General features: G+C 31.7%; 1 protein-coding gene across 1 annotated transcript in view; it reads left to right on the forward strand.

Annotated features, from left to right (window-relative positions):
* The window catches only part of LOC126733831 (uncharacterized), a 386,442-nt gene that overhangs the window by 347,961 nt on the left and 19,391 nt on the right, over positions 1–19,090 (forward strand). Inside the window, exons 2-5 of the mRNA XM_050437246.1 lie at positions 11,401–11,612; positions 17,526–17,630; positions 18,406–18,585; positions 18,667–18,980. Of these exons, the coding sequence (XP_050293203.1) occupies positions 11,401–11,612; positions 17,526–17,630; positions 18,406–18,585; positions 18,667–18,980 (811 nt within the window). The remainder of the gene's footprint in view (positions 1–11,400; positions 11,613–17,525; positions 17,631–18,405; positions 18,586–18,666; positions 18,981–19,090) is intronic.

Genomic DNA, 19,090 nt, shown 5'->3' on the forward strand with positions numbered 1-19,090 from the left:
AAATCTGTTCTGCGTAAAAAATCAGTATGCTTAGATACTTTGGTACAAATGTAGTCGGCAGTACAGTTTTTAAGCAGATGGCCCTAAAACATTTAGTACCGTTAGTAAATCACAAAATTCATTACTTAATAAAACCAAAAGATTTATCTCTGAGCCTAAACACTACAAGAAGTGATTTGCTTAATAACCAAATCTTGGAAAGTAAAATATTTCTGTGCAAAGCCTTAAAAATACAAGTAGGGGTGATACGGTTTGTAGCTGCTTTAGAAGAAATTAGATTAAATTTCTCAAGTAGTAACTGCAAAATTACCAGATAAATATGATGTGAAGGCAGTTGGTCATTTTAGTCATAGAATGAGCATCTCAAAAATAACTAAAAGTCATGACATGCAGATCCTGCTGGATTTGCTGAGACAGCGGAATAAGTTAAATTAATATTACAAGAGGGTTGCAGCTTGTAGTTCGGGGTAAAATAATAAATTTTGCTATTTAATTGAGCTTGATCATGACATGTATGCACGAGGAATGCGAGTCATGTTTTTATTAGATATGACTATTCCAGAGTATTTGGTGGCCTCGTAATTAGAAGATGCTTTAAATGTTGCACCTTTCATCATCTAGCTGAAAAATGTCATAAACAGTATTAGGTGCTGCAAAAATATAGTGTTAAGGAATGTAAGGAAACTTTCCGCAAATGTGTCAATTGCCCTAGAACCAACTCAAAATCAAATAATATGCAGCTCTCTTGTCACTGGGATTAGAAATACCCGAAATATCAAAATAAGCTTTATGAGCTCAGGTTGCATAAGCTGAATTAGCAGTTAAAGAATTTGAATGGATAAATTTGTCTGCCCATAATGGTCTACTATCCAGGTATACAGTATATTAGAAAAATAATCATAGCAAGTGTTTAAGGCCTTCCTCAAGAGAAATATAACTTATCCATCATATACAACGTTAAGCTCCAACGGCATCATACATCATTGGTTTGGTCACTAAGTGGACCAATTTTTACTAGAATAATTAATCGATCGTCAACAGAAAAGGCCTGATCATTTTCATGCCAGACCGCAAAGCGGAAACTAAAAGAAATTAAAGTGGAAGGTAGTGCCTAATCCACCATTCTTACTTGATATTGTACTCTCAGATTGTCATTTATTCGGATTTCCACACTTCCTTAGTGGCAGAAACTTTCAAAGTTGAGCTGATTTTCAAAATGCCATTTCCAGATATTTTATTAAAATTGATTTTTGTCATATTACTAGAATAGATTGAGTGATTATATTAGTCTTAAGACTTAATAGTAATTTATTTCAAATTATTGTAAGAAAGTGTAGTTTTCAGTCCCTTTAATACATATTATATATCATAGTTTTATCTTTTACACTAATATATTCTTTAATCAAATAAAGGTATCTTTATGGATATTTGTTTAAAATAACTTCGTTTTTATATATATTATATTTTCGTAGTGATAATAAATATAATTCTAGAAGAAATCAAATATATAATTGTGAATGTCTGAACAGTGTTCGGGCATCACGCCCAAACCACAGTACTAAAAAATGCGAAAATTCTGTGTCTTGTCCTCAGAATTAATATAGGCATGTTTTTGTAACCAACAAATGTCAATTTTACTATACCAATTGAAAAATAAATATAAATAAACCAAACAATACAGAGCAGCTGATCCTGCAACTATGCAAACTACCCAAAAGAAATCGATAAAGTAGAAAACTAGAATACTAGGTGGCGTCGTAACCACCATGTAACCATTGGATTTAAAGACTCGATTTTTTCACCCTGGACTTCTTCTGCTTCTCGTCATCTTCTACCAAGCGGTTTAAAATGTTTGCAACATATTAGTTCGCATAATAAATCACTAAAAATTATTTGAGATCGACAATATTTTGCCAGTAGCAGTGAGACAAATGAGACAAACATCTAACAAAAAAAAAAAATCTTTGCACAGGCGTACTTAAATATAGCTGTGGTAATTTTTCATTATTTTTTTTTTCTTACTATGTCTTAATTTTAATACCTTAAATAATCCAAGATACCCCAACATTCCATTTACCAAATAAATAAACAGTCCTAAATCAATATTTTATATATCTTACCTTTAATTAGTTACTTAAATGTTACCAAAATTCTTATACACCTTTTAAAAAGATCAGCTGCCTATCAGAAAAGCTTTACATAAAACTTTCCATCTATTGAAGCAATACCCAGACGCCACCTACCTAAACGTGATTGCTTTTTAAATATTTACGGCAATTTTCCGCACCAACTCTGAAAAATGCAAACAAATTTAATGGCCAAGGGGTAACAGTTGAAAGCGTTGTGATGAACTTTGGAAAGGTAAAAAATAGGCAGGGTAAAATACCGAGGGTGTATGCTTCAGACTTTTTAGGTATTTAATAAGTAATTGGGATGCCATTAATAGCTTATAATTTAACCCAATTTAATAATTGGGAAGGTTTTATTTTGAACAATTAGTTTTTTAAGTAAATTAAGTAGCAGCTTAGTATTTATTTATTTAGAACATCTATTTCAGTACGTCAGGGTACTACACGAAAATCTATAGTACAATAGTATATCTCGGTAGTAACATTTGAAAAATATCATTGCAAAAGTAACTACAGGGTGGCCAAATAAGCGAGGTAAGCGGCTGTATCTCAGGACCTGTACATCTGGCAACAATGGAATTTTTTTTATTATTATAAAAGTGGCCATGAGAAAATTCTGGAAATTATCTTTAAGTTCCGTATTTTACCGCAAGAGGGCGCACCTAAAAATTAAATAAGAAAAACCTCTTTTTGTCCGAAAACTTAAATATTAACTTATAATTTTAATATTATTTTTAGTAAGCCTAGATAATTTGCTACCATTTTGGTTTATGAATTGTTGACGTACGAACGAAAGTAGGGGTGGGGGAAGCTATTGAAAGTGAAATCATTAAGATCGCTGTAAATTCTAAACCACTCATTTCATTTTAGCAATTCAAAAGTTATTTGCTAGATAAATGTAGCTGCTTTAAAAGTCTGATATCATCACTACTTTATAGTTTCTAATAAAAGCGCCAGAGGGCGCAATTTGTGATATTTCCAGTTTTTTGATTTTGCTCTAAAAATTCAAATTGAATGGTATATTTTTGACATCTTATTTAAAAAGTAATTAAAATTTGCAAAAGTACTGTGAAAACCGCACGATGATATCTTTGCTCGTTTTAAAGTTATAACGAATTAAAGTTTTTTACGCACCAAGCCTAAACTTACGTACCGCCATCTAGTGTCACGTCTAAAAATCTCTAATTAGTATTACCACAACTAGGATACCATGATGTTGTCATAATTAATAAATTATTAAAATAATAATTGATTGATAAATTATAAATTAATAATACCTGATGTATCACAGAATTTTTATGTGACTTTCCTAAGGCGAATAATTTTATTAATGAATTTCTTTTTAAACTTAAATTATGGTCCTGAAAAGGACCGATTTTAAACCCAAACATATTTGGTATTTAATACCTCGATAGGTGTTCAAACTGCTTTCCATCACATTCCAAACAAGCTTCCAATCTTCTTTGGATGGATAAAACTGCTGTTTCGATTTCAGCAGCTGATATTTCATTTATTGCAACGCGGATTCTGTTTTACATATCCTGTCTTGTTGTAGGTGGAGTTTAGTACACAATAGCTTTTAAACGACCCCATAAGTAAAAGTCTAGGCATGTTAAATTGGGTGACCTGGCCGGCCAAGGATATAGACTCCCCCTTCCGATCCAGCGCCCTTGAAAGTAATTATTTATATGATGCCGCACCAAACGGGAAAAATGTGCTGGGCACCCGTCCAATTGGAAATACATGGTCCGTCTTACTTCCAATATCAAATCTTCCATTAAAATAGGCAACGAATTTGTTAAAAAATGCAAAAAAATATTACCGGTTAATGTGCCATCAAAAAAATAAGGACCAATAATTTTCATTCCGATAATGCCACACAACACGTTTACACTTCAGCGGCCTTGGTGCTGGACTTCTCGCATAAGATTTTCAACCGACCAATAATGCATATTATGCCTGTTGACTTTTCCATCGCTACAAAAAGTGGCTTCATCGGTCCACAGAATCTGTGACAAAAAATCCCTGTTTTCGCGAATCATTGCTAGTATCCATTGGCTAAAATCAATTCGGCGCTCAAAATCATGTTCGTTTAGAGCTTGGTGTAGGATTATATGGGAAGGGTGTAGCCTTAAAATAAAAAGAAATGCCTATATTCGAGAAGAAAATTATAATAAAAAGATGTATTACCTATGGTCTTTAAGTATATTTTGAACAGTAGTTCGAGCTATTCCCAAATCTAAAAATAACGCACGAGTTCCAATATGCCTATTAAACTCTACGTAGGCCAACACATTAATAATGTTTTCTTCAGTTCTTCCAGTAGAGCGACGCCTTCTAAATTTGGGCCGACTAAAACTCCCAGTACCACGTAGTCGCTGTACCAACCGTGGAAAAATTCTTCTGCCATAATGGCGGCGATCTGGATATCGAAGGGCATACTGTCTTTTAGCTATTGCTGCATTTTGAAAGCACTCAAAGAAAACCGCAATCAAATCCACAGCTTCATTATTTGTCAAAGGCATTTTACAAAAAATCGAGCAAAGAAAATTGAAAACAGATTTAAACTGACCGTCTAATAAATATTTGACGTTTCCATACAATCCTTTTTAAAAGTTTCTTTTGTTTTTGCCGCCTACTATACGTTAACTAGACATTTTAAGACCGAGCGCTAGATGGCGGTACATATGTTTGGACTCGGTGCGTAAAAGACTTTAATTCGCTATAACTTTAAAACAAGCAAAGATATCATCGTGCGGCATAACACTAATAAAAATGTAGTGCTAGGCCTACAAATTGATATTTTATGACTTACATACATTTTCCATAGAACACGATGAAAACCCAATTAAATATAATCCCCACCACCCAAATAGATATGATTAAGAATACATAGGATATACATATGATTCTATGCTCTCCGATCGGTTACGAGCTAAAATATCTGTCTATCACACATACACAAATCTTAATTTCGTAAGAGAATAGTTAATTCAATATTAAGCAAAGGAACTTTTGATGAGATCTGTGAGGACTTAAGTTTATTACATAAAGTAATGTATTGATTTTTAGTAGGAAAATACTACTGATCCAAATGTTTACAAATATTATCTTCTGCATCAAACTCAATATGTCTCACAAAGCCCACAATTATATTATAGCGTATATTGTAGCGTTCTTCCGTTTGTTAGGGGTGAATTAAAACAATGGGAGACAAAGACAATCTTCTATTTTATTTACACACTTACGCTACAAAACACGATCACTCACGACTACTAGAAATATTTATTTTCACTGTATTTATTTACAACTATTTTTGTCTGATTTAAATCTCGCGCCAATATTTGCTGCACTGATCTGACAACTGACTTCCAGCAGCGACGCGGCTCCTTATATACTCGGCTGACCATGATTCCGGAGGATTCGTTGACCTTTGAGACGTCGTGCAGTGTGCCACTTGTATCATTCTAGAATAACGGAAAATCAACTGGTTTGTCGGCGTTTACAATATGGTTACAAAATAAATATCACAAAATGATCTAGCAGAATTATAGCTAATATACTGTAGAAGCCTGACGCCTGATAATAATCCTGATGAAACCTGATGCAAATTATTGCAAATCTAACGAAATAAGGCTAAATTACTCTGATGATTGAGTTTTTAATTCTTTGAGATATTCAGATCAAGTTAACAAAGAAATTTCTAATCAGGGAGAATATAATATATTAGGACATATGATAAATATTGGTATGAGAAGTATCATAATTTCTCAATTATACAGACTACTTATCCAGGATTGAACAGCCTAGAGTCCTAGAATGATAGCTAATTAATGAAAAAAGAAAATATTATTCAGTTAATAAAATTTGTGATGTATATTTTATTCAATCCTCTTAGCTTTCTTTACAGTATGTTCTTTCCATCTTAATTACACCTAAATATTTTATTGAAACAACTTTTTATATTTGGAAAATTACACTTTTGCAGTAAATTTTGACAACTTCATGGAAGTTTTGAACGATTGATGAGAATCTAAGTTACATAAAATATCGACATCTGATATATTAAGACGTAATAAGTTTTGGCTTAAAGATATTGTGCAATACTCGACTCTATTGGAAAAATATATATTTTCCCGATAAGGGTATTTAGAAAATTTTGTCGCTGAATCATCATTAATGTAAGCTACATTAACATATATGTATATGAATGTAAGGTAGATTAATGTTACTATAGCAAAATCTACAATCTTAAGTACAATATACATTGAATAAACTAAAAGACACCTTCACAGCTGAAATTAAACTATAAGATCATAAAAAATTTTAGAAAAGCAGATTTAAATTAGACTCTTGTGGTACATGGTGTACCACATTGAGCATTTGAAATCATTAAAAAGACAATTATTAACATTAATCATAAAAAGTTTGAAAAACTGCTAATTACAGAAATAAAATAATAGTTATTAATTTTTTGAAAAACATTTTTTTGTAAATAAGCTACGATCCTGATAGGAATATAGAAAAAATCCAGATGCTTGAAATTTCACCAGCCTTTGAGTCTTCTACTAACAGTATTTTTGTCAATGACAATTGATGGAAATACGTCGATGAAAACTAAGTAACAAGAAGAAATGCATTTACTGATTTAGATTAGATTGATTTAGATAGGTTTGTAAGGTATTTAACTTAAGTAACGTATTAGTCTTATAAAAAGGAAAGCAAAAATTAAAAAAATATGTTTTGCAGAAAAAAACACATTTATAGCATAGCTGATAAGTTTTACAATTAATGTTTGTTCTTCACGTATTATTTTAAAAAAAATTAAACATCTTACGATTAATATATTCATGTTATTAAATCTAAATGATTAAGATACATTTCTTATAAGTGATTCGTTCTTACTAGTAATATTTTCCTTAACAAGTCAGTTATAAACCTTCTAATGTAAAATATAAATATAAAATGGAAATTTAAAACTGAATGTACATATTATTACAAAGTTGCTTTAGTTGCCCGGATTATTCTAATCGATTTATATTCGTTTATGTTGTACTAGAAATTAGTATATACCGTGTGATTCGTCGCCGAGCGGCACATAGGAAAACGCATGTAAATTTTAAGGGGGTCAATTATTGGCTTCCCTGTACATTTTTTAGAAAAAATTTAAGATAACATTTTGAACAGACCAATCTGGCAAACCCTTGTGCAAAGCTTCAACAAATTTTAATAAGCGAATATTGAATTATTCAATTAAATGTTATTGCAAAATTAGCAAATTTTCGGTTCAGGTAAAACCAAACGGGCACCAGTAAAATGAATATTGTCACTGACTTGAGAAAAAGTGTCAATAAATTAGTTGTTCGAAATTATCTCACATGGTATATATTTTCAGTTCTCATTTCAAATAGATTTTAACGCAAAACATCAACCAAGCAAAAAACCGCATCAAAACTGCCGCCTTTCTCAGAATTTCTTTCCGGTCGCCGCCATGCCGCATTATAATAGTAAGAATTGCTCATTATAGTAAGAATTCGGTAATGTTATTACTCTCTGGCGCACCAATCAGCATCAAGTACGTCACCTGCTCCAGTAGCGAAGGTGCGACGTAACGGAGAAAAATTCGGCATTCAATTAAAAGTTTCTCAAGAGTCAAGGGTCATCTCGCGTCTTAGCTGCAAAAAGTAAATATCGATCTCTCTCTCTCTCTCTCTCTCTCTCGTTCTTTCACTCTCTCGACATAGATTATATCTCTACTCTCAATATAAAATCATAGTTTTTAATTTGGTAAATCAATTAGTACAGATGAATGTTAATTCATTAGCTATATGTAAGCTAAAAAAGTTGTGTTTGCCTTTGTGCAATTCGAATAGAGTTGTCAAGTGATGATTTAAAATTTTTCCTCCAATAATGCTTAAAAGACATTTAAGCATTATTGGAGGAAGTAGTCAGATTGTTTGCTGGTTTATGCAAATAAATTTGTAGTACAGAGGAAGTTTGTGGTTTAATTGTTTCAACGCGCTAAACAAAATCAGTGCCTAAAAGACAGAAAACAAAAGGTTTTCTCCCTCCCAAAAAATGATGGGTAATAATTCAAATTCCCCCTTCATTAGTGACAGTCGATATTTGAAAACAAGTATGAATTATTCGATCGACGAAAAAATAGCCATAATAAAAATTTAGATAAAAAAGTAATGTTAACGTGTATTACTTTGAATATATGGTTGTGAGATTGATAAAACGAACAAAAAAATCTTGTATTCGGCCGTACGTCAGATTTGACAAAGCCTTAACCGAAAATTTGGTAATTTTACAATTACATTTAATTAAATAATTGAAGATTCATTTATTAACATTTTTTGAAACTTTGCACGAGGGTTTGCCAGATTGGCCTCTTCAAAAAGTTATCTTACATTTTTTCTGTAAAATGTACAGGAAAGCCAATAATTGACCCCCTTAAAATTTACATGGGATTTCCTTTGTTCCGCTCGGCGACACATCACTCGGTATAGTGGCCTGACACTGTTAAGTGTAAGTTTATAGTTGTGATTTGAGCACGCTAACTATTCAATAAGTGATTCAAATATGAATAGTATTGGATGAAGAGAAGTAGTGAATTAAAGTTTAATGCTTATTGTGTTCAAGTGTGCTTATTTATTGAACCCACGGAAATCCGTGGCAATATAAATCATGTATTATGCACTCAAAACAAACACTTGAGTGATAGTGATTGTTCAAAGTCCAAGTCCAAATATTCTACACTATTTTTAGCTTTTTTTTTCTTATCTGATTTTCAGATATCTGGATACAGTACAATATATTACTAGCCCCTTAACGTCTGCACATAAAATAATGTATTGAGTTCTAAATGTATGTAACTTAATACATATTTACACACCATTAAATAAGATCTTTACGATCAATTTCCATCATTAGATTTATTTTTCACCCTCCCTCTTAGCTAATGGAATGGTGTTCGCCGTAAAATATTGACAATTTTCAGTAGCGGTAGTAGATATCGTTGGATGCAGTAAACCGTATAAATGCATCATAAATTGCTTCGAGTAACATCGTAAAAATACGTTTTGTAGTGCGTGTTTTGCAAATAAATAATCAGCTACTTACCAACGTTCTTGAGTATCTAAAAACACAAATTAATCTAAACTATATGCGAATTATCTGGAATGTCTCTCCTGTTTATCCTAAAATTAGGATCTCATGTTAGGTGCAAGGATTGTTATCATTTCATCTACGTTTAAATAGACCATTCATACGTATCTTATGTAATTATTCGTATGCTGTATTCATTACTTAGCTAGAAGGGATTGCATTTAAGTGTTTTGCTTAATTAAATAGTTTTGTTCTATCACACGAATTATAATAATGTAGGGTTTATCTATACCTACCTTTTTGAGATCAGAATACCCATCATCCATTCGGCTTTCTTTCTTTCTGTGGCTCGTCGAACTTTTTTTTCTTAAATGTACCTCAGTCTGCAATAGCATCATGATGCCCGCCACACCATTCAGCAATCCAGCCTTCCGACATCATTTAACATTTACTGAGGTATCCATGGAAGCTGTGAGCGCTGTTTTCATAACCCATATTATACCCAGATAGGTTTCTACTTTACCCAGATTCTGTCTATTGCTGTAATTTGTCTTTGCCTACCACACTACATGGCCACCGTGCATATGTAATGCTTGGTAGCAGAAGAAAGACCCATGCTACCATGCGCGTTTTACCTGGGCTTCAACGTTTTCGTTAAGCAATTTACATTAACTTTAAATACCCTTTCGGCTTTTGTTATAAATTTAAATTTTATATTATCAAACACACCCTCTTTGTTAAAAAATGCGGCCAGCATTTCGTTGTTTTCTAATCTTTTTCTTCGGCACAGCCAGTATATAATTATCCTTTATTAGTCTTTTTACACATTGATCTTGAAAAAGAGGATGATCAATTAAAGGTCCATATTTAATGTGTAAGTCTGGCAGTCGAATGTCTTTCGAGATTATATTACGCTGAAGGTCTAATGGATTTTTTCCCAGAATGATGTGTTTTTCGAGACTTAGGTATAAACCCACTCTGACTTTATTTTTGATCGTTGCAATTGCATCATTGCTAAAATATTTGCACTTGCTCAGATGTGCTTATGACCCATTTGCTTTTCTTAAACCTTTTTGGCAATTTCCTTGTTTTCCTGATGACTTTTGTAGTAGGCTCATTTTAAGATAGCCTTGTTGCGAGGTATCTGATGTATTAAGATGTTTTGGTCAAAATGCCTGTTACAAGTGTATAGTAATTGTTTTTTATATGAATTGATTTTCTCTTTCTTATCTTTGCTCTACAGCGAAAGTCTATGGAGTCTAAACCATTCTGCTTTTCACTTTCACTTTTCACAACATCAAATCATCAAATATGTGGCCTGCGGTCTTAAAGGCAATAAAAGCATATTAATATACTGATGCTGGAATACGCCATTTAGTAGCTAAATTGCAATAAATGAATACGAATTTTATTTAAGAACTCAGGTTTTCACCCTTGAAGAACTTTAAGAAATTATTTACCAGTTTCCCTGCAATACTTATTACATCGCCGAAGAAAATAGTTTTCAAACTTCGCACTTCAGCGCTGTTTGTTCTGGTTATTTGGCTTTAAATTAAACGAAGAAAGGAACTAATTACTGAAACGAACCTCCGAGACGTCTCTGTTAAAATAGATTCGGATCCGAGTGCGGTTCACAATTTTATCTCATTTAATCGGTGATCCGATGATTTCAGTTCTCTTTTAGTTTTGTTCTGATTTTTCCATTAACTTTGAAAAAGATAAATTGGTACAAACGGATGAAATAAAGAGCTTTTTTCATTTTAAATTTCTCGATTGGAAGATGTAATTTTGTTTTTTAGGAACGGTAAAATAATCTTTTATCAATAAAAAGAGTTTTTATTACAAGGCTCAGAATACACACAGAAATAACATCGTAACTCGTAAAAAACTTAAATAAGGAATATATTTTCCAGGCTTATAAATAAATGAAAATTGGTTTTTGAATTTTGCTTTTATAGAAGTCTAATTTCCATTTAAATCGATAAATTTGATCACCCGATGATGCCAAGCTACAAAGCAACCTGTTTTCAGCCTTTGCTTTTAACTTTGATAAAAATTCATAATTTTTTTCTATTCAAATATGATAATTTTATATACCTTTTTGACCTTTATTTTACATTAGCAAGAAACATATTTTGAATACATATTTGTTTTCTTTCAGGTCGAAGCCATGACAAATCTTTTACTCTATTTCGGTTGGGTAGAAAATCATCTCTAGGTGTAAAATCATTCGCAGAAATGGGTAGAACAGATGTCCTGGAGGAACAGAGCCAAGGTGAAGGAGGTATTTACGATGAATTTAATGCACCTCCAATTAACTCAGGAGTAGGACGAACAGAAGCTGAGTTTTTTGTGGATGGGAATCATTCAAGGGTAAGCAATATATTTAGTTAATTAAACTATCATTTAATTTATTTTATATACGTTCAGTAATGTTGCCAAATATCGGTTATTAAACCGGTGGGAGACATTTGAATTTTCGTCATTTCCGTTTTATGCTAATTAGTAACGCAAATCAATTTAAATATTCAAAGCATTTATTTGGTAAATTCATATTTCCATAAAACATTCCAATCTCGATATATTAGTCATTATTAATTTATTTTAGGGCATGTTTATTATTTATTTATAAAATTTGAAAATTAAATAGGAACAGCGATATTTGCATGAAGTTTTTGTGGGGTTATTGTAAAATATTAAAGAGGTAAAAAAAAATATGTATACTGATTAAATTCAAAAGAAGCCTTTTATAAATCTGTATGTTTATTATTTCCTTATATCACAATTAAAAAATCTATATGTTATTTTAACTTTCAATATCCCAGATTATTATAAACAACATGACAAGACATTGTTATGTTGTTTATAATAATAATGTTGACAACATTGTAAAACAAAGAATACTTATTACTACTCTTAACCTTTGCTGCATTATATGAATAAAGAATTCAAAAATTTTCTTTTGACATTTTTTTCTAATTCTTTAAGGTTAGTCATACAATTTTTAAAGTGGCTTATTATATTAGAAGTCCTAAGGTTGGAACCTTTGGTGTGACTCTCAAGTTACAAAACAGTTTTACTACTTATCAAAACTCACTACTCTCGAAACTCATTTTCAAACTAATTTAATTTAGATGATAAACCACTTAATAATCAATCACTTTGATAAAAATCAATATTTTGTTGAAAAGTCAAAAAACATACTGTCCTAGGTTACAGAAAGAAAAAAGCTAGGATAAGCTACCAAACAACTAATGAAAAGAAGGAGAGCTATGAGAAGCGATGAGATGACAGTTAAAAGAAATAAATATACTAATATCAAAATCCATTAGACAAGACATCAGATCACATAATCAGAAACAAATCCAACGTACAATAGAAAATAACAAAAAATTAAAAGTACTATGCATAAGTTACATTTGTTGTAGACAGGAGAGTCAAAAGGAAACAAACAATTCAATCTCAAATATAGAGCCAGAGACAACAACATTTATAAAGAAAATATTTAACTAGGGGTCCGTTACCGGTTTCGGAAATCACCATTGATGAAATAAAGCTAGCACTAAGACAAACAAATAACAACAAAGCTTCTGGTGAAGATAATTTTAATAACTGTCTTTAATATATGCCTCTTTGACCACACCATACCAGAAAAGGGGTATATTGCCACTGTAATATTGTTTTATAAAAAAGGGATATGGCTGAACTAGAGAATTATAGGCAGATAAACTTGCTAAGCCATCTTTATAAACTATTCACGAAAATTATAACTTCAAGGCTTGAAAATATATCAGATGTCTGCCAATAATTTACTATGGTTTCGGGGCAACTAACCATTTGCAGAGTATCAAAACTCTAATAGAAAAAACTGTTGAATACAACAGACTACTTGTTCTTGCCTTTGTAGATATTCAAAAAGCCTTTGATATGATCGAAAGGGATGCAGTCGTAAACTCATTACGAAAGTGTCGTGTAGACTACCGATATAATAACCTAATACATGGTATATATAATGTTTTGGGATCGTAAAGCACCGTTCTTTTCAAGTTAAAAAGAAAATGCCAAACTTTTTTTTTTATCAATTTTTATTTATTTCAAAGTTCACACGCCCGCACCCATGTATGTTATTTGAAAATAATACCAAAAAAAAATATTAGTGAATAAGTAATGATTTTATTAAAAAAAAAGATCTATTGATAGAATGTTCAAAATTCTTACCTCCTTGTTGAGTGCAGTCTTGTGCCTGTAAGCCAACAGATAACATAGTCATCAGTATTTGGTCCCTGTTTTGTCGTATTTGCTCCAATAAATATTCCCTTGTGTTTAAAACTTGTGGATAGACTAAATCTTTCATGTGCTCCTTGTACAAATAAAAATCAAGGGGATTGCGATCAGATGATTTTGGTGGCCAAGTAACAGGACCTCCTCAACCAATCCATCTTAGATAATTAACGGTAACTCAATTTCGGACAGCAACTCCGAAATGCGGTGGAGCCCCATCCATTTGGAACCGCATGTATAAGCAAATATTTACTGGCACATTTACTCCCAAAAATTCTTGCAGTTCATCCCTAAGAAATTAAAGGTAACTGTTTGCATTCAACCTTTCGGGAAGCACAACAGGACCAATCAACAAGTCATCGATTAGGGCAGCCCAAACTTTGACAGAAAATTCATGTTGAAAATTACATGGACGTACAGCTTTTGGATTTTCTGTTTCTCTGCTATACAGGTTTCTCAGGCTTGTAATACCACGCCTTGTCAATGCAGCTTCATCTGTCTAGAGGACTGTTCTATAGAAATGAATATTCAGATGGGACTATCATAATATCCAGGTGGAACAAGCTAGACGAGCATAGTGATCTGCCTCAAGCAAACCTTGTATCTTACAATAATAATATATTACGATGAAGGATGTAAGCCTTTACGTTTTAAAATTCGCCAACAATCATTCGCGGTACCCCGACTTGTCTACAGATCCAACGTGCACTGATCTACAGATGAATTAGATCCCTTACAATCATATCGAGTACTTGTTGATCCAAGTCTGCTGACAAGTTCACTCCCCAATCGAAAAGATAATGACGCAGATCGCATTCCCAAAACTATCTATGTACACCTAGTTTTATAAATGTTCTGTAATGAGGTATGCGTCTATTTGCAAATCGATGTCGAAATTCAATAACTGCTTGACGAGCACTGCCATTACAGTATACACAAAATGTATGTCTGCATACTCCTGAGAAGAAAATCAGCAGGACATTTTGATAAAGAAAACGTCACTCACCAGGAAGCTGAGGCTGCACTTAAATTTGCTCGTTTGTATGTCAATAATACTTAATTGCTGTTTTGATGGCTTATTAATTGGTATGAATAAGTACTATTACTAATGACATGCACGCAAAAATATGTTTCGAGAATAACTCCCTTGTATATCATAAAACAGTTTCGTTATTATTTGTGATCTCTTGAAAAAAATGTAGTAGTTTTTATTTACATTACGAATTTATTTTTAGTATTATCTTTAAATAACATTCAAGGTCGTTTACCTTACTTGAAGAGAAATGTATTCTCCTAAAATTTAAATATAGCGATACGGGACACCTTGTATAAAAATACCTACAAAATTACTATCGGAAACGAAGAGAGGCAAGGAGACACAAGATCGTCAAAACCCTTCATCATCGTGCTGGAGTATGCCTCCAAAGAACTGTACCGAAAAGTGAAGGGTATCAACATTGATGGTCAATACCTGACGAATCAGCACTTTGCGGATGAATATATCATCAGATACTACTGTTAGAATAAAGTACAGTAACACACACTTCTGCGTCATCCTTCATCCAGTCAACACGTAGTCGTTCTTTCCTTTCCTATCCTTTGGAACCCTTCCTAGACCCTTTCCTACCTTTGCCCTTTCCAGTAGTAGCTGAACCTACTCACGCCGGTAGCCAGGCCGGATGATGCCGAATTCATCGTAGCCAGGCCGGATGATGCCGAATTCATCGTAGGGGAGGCGTGACCGTGCATTTTAGTATTAAAAATTGTGAAAATATCGATTCGGAGAACAGGGTACATACCCAACAGTTTTCCCGAATCTCCAAATCGTGCTAGCAGATTGCCTCGTAGCAGAAGCCATTAAAACTAGCAAGTCCAAGGCCAAGTACAGGAAGTATGCTCTGAGATTGGTTTATAAATCAACTTTTCAAAAAAGATATGCATTACAAACTTGGTTCTTAGTGAAAGTCTGACTGTTGGTGGATAAGACGCAGAACTTGTGAATAGCTTACGTATATCTGGGTCATAAAATAAGATTAACGAGAGATAATCAAACCTGTGAACTAAAGAAAAGAATAACACTTTCCTGGGCTGCCTACGGAAGACTGAATGATAGTGGGTAATAGGGATCTGAGAACAAGCCATCGAGGGGTCTATGCTTAGACCAAGAGATTGCTCGAATAGCAACCAACAGCCAATAGAAAAAGTAGAGGAAGACCACCCCCAAGATGCATTGGACATTAAAAGAATAAAAAACACTTGGATGCAGAGTGCTTTAGAGAGACAGTGGAAAATATTGGAGGAGGCATTATATCGAGCAATGGTTGCAAAAGGCTGTAATGATAATGATAACGATCATTTGGATTCAATCTATACAAACCAGTTAAAATCATATCTGACGGAGTGCTCTGTCCCTTTAGATGTCATATTAATGTTTGCAATATGTTCACGATATAGAATTTATTTTTTAGAATCATATGAGATACAGTTCAATTGACTTATCGTATTTATTTAGACTTTTTTTAAAGATTTCGCTTAGTTTACTTTCTTAGGATTTTAACTGCTTAAAAACTATAAGTAATTTTTTTATTTAATTTTTGGTGTATTATATCTTTAATAGATAATTGGTTTCTAATATGAACTCCTTTTTTATCCCTGTTCAGTTTGTATATTGCTGCTAGTCAACATTATCAACTTTGCCTTAATATTGCAAAAACTCATATCATTTCTTTTAGTTTAAAATACGACGGTCCTGATCTTGGTCTAAATGAGTTACAGCAGACAATTCTAATTACATTAGTCTCATTATAAATAACTTTATAAGGAATCGAAATTAAATAAAAAAACTTACATTAGTTTGCTGGTCTATTAAAGTTAGACCAGTTAGACCATTGGATAGGGATTGATAGCTTAATTCTCTTAAAATTTTTTTAATACAGATTAATATACTTACTGTACCTTTATCGCTTATTATGAAGACTTCCAAAACGATTCGCAGAAGTATACTAGATAGATTTATAACGTTTCTCTTCTTATTCCTCATTAACCTTCTGTCAAGGATTCAGTTACTTACAAGGATATTATAAAACTTATAATTATATAAGCTATTGAATTGGAAATGTTTTATTTTTGACTTATTTTCAAACTAAGCTTAAATCTTAATTATTCGAAAAGTTATTTTAGTCTATACATTTTGTTTCAGTAGCCAAAAAAATCTCGTATAGCTACTTGGCCAAATCTTTGTTGGTGTTACCTAAGTCTTAAAATTGTTATTTTATATATTGATTTTTATACTTTAAATCAAATTCAGAACAAATAAAGCAATAATTCATCATTCAAGTCAGGCATTATAGGGTATGAAAGTGGTGTTTATATTGACGTAATTGGAAAACCAGTAGTTATCCGGTTCGGCATAATCTGACAGTATCACTCAGATAATTGAAGACTCTGACATCTCTCACTTAGTTAACTGAAGTAATTAACCAGCCTATTTACAAAAGTGTCAATAATGTGGGAGACAAGTTAAAACTGCCAACAGACGAATTTTAAATGAACGGAATAAGTAAAATATATCGATTTTTTTTTATTAGATAATAGAAAACTCGTGTTCCTAATCCCTTTATATACCAATATTAAATAAGTAAATTACTAGGTATGAATTTTAAATAGTATTAATTTAAAATTAAAAGCGATAATAAATTAAATTTTATTTGTAAGTTTTTTGCTGGTTATCATAAATTAATTGTTAAATATAATAAAGTTAATTATAATACAAACCTGGTCTCTACGGAAAAAACGTTTATTTTCCCATATATAATATTTGATTAAAATTCGAGATATGAATATTTTTTATACATATATTACAAAAATAAGCTAAATAACTTATACCACTTTTAATTATTCTCTGATGTTATTAATATAGTTATTTATAAAGAACTAATAAGACAACTATTTTAACATCACCTTTTAAAATATACTCTTTGTTAAATATATTTTTATTTGTTTTAGGTTTCCCTTATGTCAAAAATAGTGCCATCTCCAGATTGGTTTATAGGAGTAGATAGTTTTGATTTATGCGTAAATGGAAACTGGTTGGATAGCATTACAATAGAGGTAAGTTCTTAAAAAAATTGCCCATTTTTCTTTGAGTAAAGTAAAAGTTTTCCAATAAACTGGGATCACAAAAACCCAATAAAGTATATATTTTTTCCTAGTAAAACAGTAGTTTTGATCATGTTCCGATTTTTTTAAATCCCAGATACATTGATCAGTAATGGATTACATCAAAATTATTAATGGCGGTCATTAACTAATTGGATGGTCTATTTGTATTTATTAACTTGGTAATCAGCTAATTCACTAGCGATATATAGGCTATACATTAAATTTTTAATTAAAATTCTTAATTACACTTCCGATATGCTAAAACGTTTACTTTAACCCTTGATTAACATTTTAATGCATAATAATTCATTGAAAATTGTTTTAATTAAGCTATATTAGGGATATTTTAAACTGTTAATTAATTGATTTAAAACTGTTAATTCCAAAAGTTATATTTAATGGCATAATTTAATTGGATACGGTCATTAGATATATAATTTAACTAATTATAGTTTATTGTGCAATTCTATTTTTGTATTTGACATTCATGGGGTTTCGAGATAGTTCTTAGAATAAGAAAACTTATAAATTTTATTTGATATAGCTTGATACTTTTTATAGATTATAAATATAATCATTAGTATATAGCTTATATAGGCATCTTCGTGGCATTATATATACATTTATTTATCCTAATAAGTAATAGTTACTTAAAAATGTAACAATTACTTATATTTATAAAAATATGATTCATCGTTCTAATATTTGCTATTCTTCATTATAGGTTGACCCAATTGACGCAGGTACAGATAATGGATTTACTTTTACCGCTCCCAACTGGCCCACAGAGCCTCAAGGAGAAGCATACAGAATAACTGCGCAATATCCAGCACATCCTGCAGGATCCTTTTTCTATCCTTACTTAAAAAGGTTACCTCCTATTGCGACGTTTCAGTTTATTAAAGTAAGTATACATATTATTTCATTTATTTGATAAAAGATATAATAATAAATAAAACATAATAATGATCCTATTTATTTTTAGATTAAAGAATATGAACTTTCTGAAGTTTTTCATCATTCAGAGGATGACAGGAAATATGAAGTATTAAAAATGGAACATTTAGCTGAAAGAAACAGCGAACTCGATAGCACTGACAACAATGATATTCAGTTGGCTATTGAAGAAGAAAGGCAAGAGCAGGAGGTGCATATGAAACCTAAGCCCAAACCTAGAAATAGATTAAATAATTACTCAATGTCAAATAACTATTACAAACAGTACACATTGGCCACTCCGACCAGTACAAGTGCTTCGAGATATTTTAACACGGACAGCAATGTTATCAGTAATACAATGTAAGTAGTTTAATTTAGTAATAAAAATTTCTATCGTTTAACATCGTTAAATTTTATTGAATATATATACATTTATAGTTTTAATTTTACGTTTTTAATAATTTAGGCAA

The sequence above is a fragment of the Anthonomus grandis genome, chromosome 3 (genome assembly GCF_022605725.1).
Source record: "Anthonomus grandis grandis chromosome 3, icAntGran1.3, whole genome shotgun sequence".
Lineage (NCBI taxonomy): Eukaryota > Metazoa > Arthropoda > Insecta > Coleoptera > Curculionidae > Anthonomus > Anthonomus grandis.